Source organism: Leptonychotes weddellii, chromosome 8, assembly GCF_054177405.1.
Source record: "Leptonychotes weddellii isolate Sample4059 chromosome 8, ASM5417740v2, whole genome shotgun sequence".
NCBI lineage: Eukaryota > Metazoa > Chordata > Mammalia > Carnivora > Phocidae > Leptonychotes > Leptonychotes weddellii.
Window position 1 is genome coordinate 36,229,719 of NC_138376.1, and position 6,572 is coordinate 36,236,290.

The following is a 6,572-nucleotide window of genomic DNA, read 5'->3' on the forward strand; positions in this document are numbered from 1 at the left end:
AGTAGCATGATAAAGAAATGACATAATGTAGGCTTGGATACTCAATGTGCACACTGAATAGTTGGATACTGACATATTTGGTTCTTCGAAGAAAAGTGTTAAAATACTCACCAGTTATTAATTAGGGAATCAAGCATGACCCCAGAAACTTGCATTTTCATTTTAAAAGAGGGGGGCATGGTTATGAGCTGGTTCAAGTTGGCTTATTCGGGTCTGTTGCCATCTCTACTGATTTGCTTTCCAGACTCCTGTCCCTTGAGCACAGCATGGCACTAAACCACACAGCCCCGCCCCAGGATGAGCACCTGCTACACTACCTTCGAGAAGGGGACCCCTTTGCTTCCAAACTTTCCTGGGAAGCGGATCTAGTGGCTGGCTTTTACTTAACAATAATTGGTAAGCTTCCTTAATTTTTCTGTGCAAAGACTGCATCTAGAAAATGCACAGGCTAATATATTGATCTTGCCCAAGGATTCACAAACTTACACAGATATTTTGACCGGAGGTTGAGAGTGGGAGGAAGGTAGAAGATGGGGGCCACATTGCGGGGTTCAGTGAATGTTTCATAGAAATGACTCAGTTATCTTTATTATTCCCTCAATAATTAAAGAAGTTTTACAACGAACTCATTTATCTTGAGACTATTTTGGTTGCTTTAGGACTAGGTTTGTCTTCTGAATAACAAAATTAATGATAATGATATCTTATTTAAATAGAGTGCTTTTACTTAAAAAAAATGCTTTTGGTACAATCATCAGATGATAGGCTCAGAATGGACCTTAGAAATCACCTAGTTCAGCCTCCTCTTGTCACAACTGAGGAAACAGTTCCCGGGCTGTGGTCACAATGGACACACTAAGTTTGCTGCACCTAAAGTAGAGTTGCTCTATGATGGCATCACTAAGTGAGTTTGGTGAGAGTTGAAAAAATGTATTGGTAATAAAATGGGAGTCAGCCCAGGGTCAAAAAGTTTGTGCATCATCCAAAACATGGTGCACCTGCTTCCAGACTATGCTATCCAATGCCGTGGCCACGTGTGGCTGCTGAGCACCTGAACAGTGACTTGTCCAAAAGATGTGCTGTAGTGTGAATATACGCGAGACCCTGAAGACTTAGCACTAGCGAAAATAATGTGAAACAGTTCATGGCTAATTAAAACAATTTGACTACACGTCAAACCCATACCATTTTGCCTATATTAGGTTAGATACTTTGTTTAATGTAGCTACCAGAACAAAATTGAAATACATATGGCTCACATTTCTGGTTTACATTGTATTTCTGTTGGACTGCATTAGTCTAGGCGATTAGAATTCGACCACAAAACTTCTTAAATTTAAGACTGTTGTTTTAAATTTGGGTAACCAGTACACAGGTGGGTTACGTCTTTAGGTGTGTCTGCCTTTAATCTTTTCAGATTTGGGTCAAGCTTTCTCTCTCTCCCTCTCTCCCTCTCTTTCTTACTCCTTTTCTCTCTCCTTCCTTCCCTCTCTCTCATCTATTTATTACGGGCTAAGAATTTCATTTAACCCCCCTGAAATTAGCAAAAATCATTAGAAAAGTCTGGCGACACCTCTATGGTCAGTGCTTGAGGCAAAAGGAATCGGTGAGATTGAATCAGAAATTCCACTGTAAAGGGATTCCCTGGGTCCTTGGCTTTATGATTAGCAATTATCACACTGATTTAAATTCTATTTCTTATAAATGGACCCTCATGTCCTTTCAAACACAAGTATATATTGAGTGCTCATTCTATGCCACTGTTTAAGTTTCTGGGAATACAACAGTGAACAAAATGGGCAAAGTCTCTTTCTGCACAGGGACTATCTGGTAGTAAAACCCACAATGCATTTTCATTTAACATAAGTACTTTCAATTATCAGAAAAGGCGGAAAAATTGACATCTTAAAAATTGAATTTGTCTCAACCAATTGCAAGAATTGAGTTAAAAAATAGCACTCCAGATAAACAAAAGAGGGAGAGGGATCACAGTCCATTCCCCACCCTGGTATGGAAGATCTCAGAAAGAGAGGCAATGAGGCTGGGTGGGTGGGTGAATCAGGAAAATTTCTCCCTTGTTTTATGGGGGGATGGAAGGAAAATTCACAGTCAGATTCAAATGGGCATGCTGAGGTGAAGCTGGAAAAATAGGTCCAAAAGGAGTCCCCAAACAAAGGGAACATCAGGTGACTCAGGGAGCTGGGGGTGGAGCCAAAGACATGTTCCAGAACAGTCATTCAGGATGAGGCCAGGGTCATTTGGAGGGATTTGGACTCATCTAGACCCAGTCTTGGACTTGGTGCTATGTCTGGTTTTTACCCCTCCTAGGATAGGTATGGGGATATGCCCAGATATCTTTTTAAGGGACCAGAGTGAAATGACATTCTCAGTGAGTTTTGTTAAATCCTGGAAGTCTTAGGGAAAACTGGAAGATGAAAAGATAAATCTGAGTTTGGAATAGAGGAGAAATAAATTAGAGACCCATTTCCACCCTTCAACTCTTTTATTATAGATACTTGGTTTATTAACAGTCTATATATGAGATTTCATCATTTTGTATTCCTAGAAAGATTCAGGATTTTGATAATCAAAAAATGTCCCTCCCCACCCCCACCCCTGCCTTTAGCCTTTAGCTTCTTAATCTTGTTTTCCTTAACTATCATCAAAAATGTTTGCATTCTCTTGATAATCCCCTACGGATAAGATTGCCTATAGGAATCATCTACATGCAGCTCATAGAGAGTTGACTATTTTTTGATACTGCTTTGGGCACTGGGTAAAGCCTTATGAAACACTAGTAAAGATAATTTAAGAAAGGGAAAATAAGAAAACCAATATTCTTAAAAGAGAAGTAGGAAGACAAAGGGTGTTTAAAGGAGCTTTGTGTATCAACTGCATATGTATGCTTATTGTTTTTAATCTTCTTGGATACAAAGTAGAAAGCATTTGTTTAAAATTCTTCAAGCCATGTTTGCATATTAATTTCCCAGTGTGCCTTGCTAGCTGGTTTCCTTAAATGAGATGTAGGTTTCATTTTAGTTGGTTTGCTCTAGAACTCCGTAATCTCGTCTATTTTTTCCTCTTCTGTCTTAAGAAAGCTAAAGAGGTTTTAACAGACCATTAGGCAGCTAGGATTCCAGGGATTCATAATTTCCTAAGAGCACAATGCAGTTCGTCCCTGGTGGTTTCATACCATCAGCTGAAACACACATTTCTTTCCTTGCCCCCAAAATGAATTGTGGTGGAGAAGTAGAAATTAAAATAGAAAAATCTGGGTTTCTCCTGTTAATACTCTCCTTATTCCTTACTACTAAAGGCAGCTGTACCAGATTCTCATTTATACACAGCTACACTATGAAGCAAGAATTCCTGAAGAAATCTACTCTACATGTTAAGCTATGGAAGTAGGTGTATTCTTTTCTTAAATAAAGTCAGTAGGGATTGGGTCTTTTTGGATTTAAACTGGGTTTGTAAGAACTTTTGAACAGTATCATTGTAATGCCAAAGCCAACTAGTCATTAATAAAAGGATATAAAAAAGTGGGAACACATTTATACCATTTTTTGCAGGTTGGTGGGTTGAGGGTCACATTCTCTCCCTTTGGTGGGAGGGGAGAGCTCATATTATCCACTGTCACCTACTTCCCCTTAATACCTAGTCCAGAAGTAGCTGCAGACACCCAGCGTCCATGTGTCCTCAGGAGGCAAAAAGTCCTGGGATGTGTCTCCAGGAGATGACCCTTTCCTTGCAGGGGGTTATGCCAGCCCACTCTGGCCTCTGCCTCTCCTGAATGCTGGTGCTCCCTCAGCAGTCCACAGTGATAGTGAAAGCACCTTGTCTGGTTGGGGTCACTTCAGCATCAGAATTTACCAAGAGCCAAGGGGTTAACCCTACTTCTTAGAGGGAGGGAGTTCTATAGAGCCAATACTCGGTAAAAATGGCGGAGGAAATACTCCATCCTGGGGGCCAGTACAAGAACTGACCATGGGGATTCCCACCCTCTCCTGAACTTCACTGGGAAGTTAGCAGTTCCTTTTTCTGGGTAAGTTCAGTCTTACAATCCCTGACTCCTATCCCTTTGGAGGCAACCCATCCCTCACCTGTCACTTGCAACTCATGCTTTTTACTTCATCTTCTTAATTTAGATTTTTATTTAGAGTCCTCTCACTACCCTCTAAATCTATGGTGTCCATTTTTGAAATTGAGAAGTGTTTCATATCTGAGTGAACTCCAAATCCTAGTGCTGACAATGGGAATTTATATTTTTCCTTGTAGGGATTCTGTCCACATTTGGAAACGGGTATGTCCTTTATATGTCTTCTAGACGAAAGAAGAAGCTGAGACCTGCGGAAATAATGACTATCAATTTAGCAATCTGTGATCTGGGCATTTCAGGTAACACAACCGTTTCTTCTTTGGGGGTTTGAGCTGTGCCCCATTCTAAAGTCCTCACTGGCTCAGAGATCACCCCTCCCCCACCTCCTTTCGCTCCTCCTTTCACCAATCATCTTTACAGAGGTTGTGGTAAGTCAACGGAGTGTCGTCAGGCTAAAGAGCTCATCCATTTAACATTTGTTGAGTCCTTTCTGTGTGCTGAGCATGTTAGATGCTAAGGAGACAATTTGGAATGATGCATGATACCTTGTAATGCTACACCTCAAACTGTACTGGCTAAATGATTGAGAAGACAGAAACTTACAGATCACTGTGTTGAGCTCCTTTACACCCCTGCTACCCACACGGGACTCTGTTAAAATAAACACCAAGGGGCTAGGTCTTGAAGCTTAAATGATGGGCGAAGACAGTGTGAGAGGTGAGTATAGGAAGACGGGAGAGCTGACATGCTGGTACATTGAAGTGTGGCTTCGGGACTGATTGCAAGCATAGGAAGCCTCCAGGTCAGTTGTTCTCAGAACTGGATGCACAAAAAAGCCACTTGGGAAACTTAAAAAACACAAAACAAAACAACAACAGAAAAGCAAAAAACTTCACAGCTGGGTTTTATACCCAGAAATTTCTATTGAATTGGTTGAGAATGTTACCTGGGCATCAGGATATTTAAAGTTGGTATTATCAGGTAAGTTTAATATGAGGTCAAAATTGGAAACCACTGGATTATTTCTTGCTTCTTTGGCTTCTCTGATAACCCAACCAAGGAGGAACTGGAATAAAATTTCTCTTTAACTGTAATTAATTTTATAAATATAAATGATTTTGGATAAGTAGCCTCCCTTTGCTTTCATCTATAAAGTCCCAGGGTTGCCTAAATACGCTCAAACGTGCCTTTGGATCCCAAATTCTGCTGTTTGGAGTATGGTCTTAAGTTACTAGAATTGGGGAAATTGAGTGTGGACAGCACACAGCAACTCCTCTTTCCACTGGAAACCTTTTAGCAGTTCCCCATCTAAACGTCCTTTTTAAAATGTTTTCTGATATTTGTTTCTCCCTTCATAAGTGGATTTTTCTGCCGCTGCCAATCTCCCAAAACAAGGCTCAATAAATAAGCCTCTACCTATTGAGTCACTGTTTATCACTAGCAGATGTGTTGCCCTTGAGAGTCTGCGTGGTGTTCGTTACTTGGGAAGGCTTTACTCAGTATGGACAGGCTTAAATATCATGAGCTCTTATCGGACATGCACATGCACATTAAGAGAAGCATATTGTGTCAGGCCTCCTGGGATGAAAACAGCTGAAAGGAACCCCGGGCAATTTGCAAGGCTGCACAATGGCTGCAATTTTAGTAATAGCCACACGATGGCGGTGTCGCAACATGAATGATAGCTTTCCCGGTCACCTCTCCTGAGCCCAGACGGCTCTCTCCCTGGTACTGAACGTAAAATGCTCGAATGAAACCTACCATTTCATCCACATCCTTCACCAGCGAATAATACCAGGTTCATGTTTAAGGCTGAATTAAGCTAAGCTTGAATAAAAATGTCCTTAAGTGGTCTAATACACTGAAAATGCTTTCCACCAAGCAAATCTGCTCTAGAATTGCACAAGCCACCTCATTACTCTGCCTGTGTCTTCAGAGTAATTCAGCAAGAAAGCATTTTCTTCCATGTGATAGCTTTTGCAGATGAACCCAGATCATTTTTCAACTTTGAGTATCTCTAATACATTTTCCACTCCAATAAACCTTAAACATTTTTGTCTGTTTTATTTTTTTCCTTGGTCAACTATATCCCATTATAAGCACCTCGAAGTGCATAGTAGAGACCAGGTATATTACATCTATATAACTAATATTTGTGGTTATACCGGTGGCTCTCAATTGTATATATGTATTAGAATCACCTGGGGAGCTAAAAAAAAGTATATGGAAATATATTGATGCCTGAGCTTGCTCCAGATAAATTAAATCAGACTTTCTGGAGGTTAGAGTCCTGGAAATTGATATTTAAAGTAAAACAAAACCAAGCATTCCTTACACCACACACAAAAATAGACTCCAAATGGTTGAAAGACCTCAATGTGAGACAGGAGTCCATCCAAATCCTAAAGGAGAACACAGGCAGCAACCTCATTGACCTCAGCCGAAGCAACTTCTTCCTAGAAACATCGCCAAAGGC

At 40.6% G+C, this 6,572-nt stretch overlaps 1 protein-coding gene across 1 annotated transcript in view; it reads left to right on the forward strand.

Annotated features, from left to right (window-relative positions):
* The first annotated feature begins 266 nt into the window (after positions 1 to 266).
* Positions 267 to 6,572, forward strand: part of OPN5 (opsin 5) — a 26,630-nt gene continuing 20,324 nt past the window's right edge. Inside the window, exons 1-2 of the mRNA XM_006727572.3 lie at positions 267 to 396; positions 4,276 to 4,395. Of these exons, the coding sequence (XP_006727635.3) occupies positions 267 to 396; positions 4,276 to 4,395 (250 nt within the window). The remainder of the gene's footprint in view (positions 397 to 4,275; positions 4,396 to 6,572) is intronic.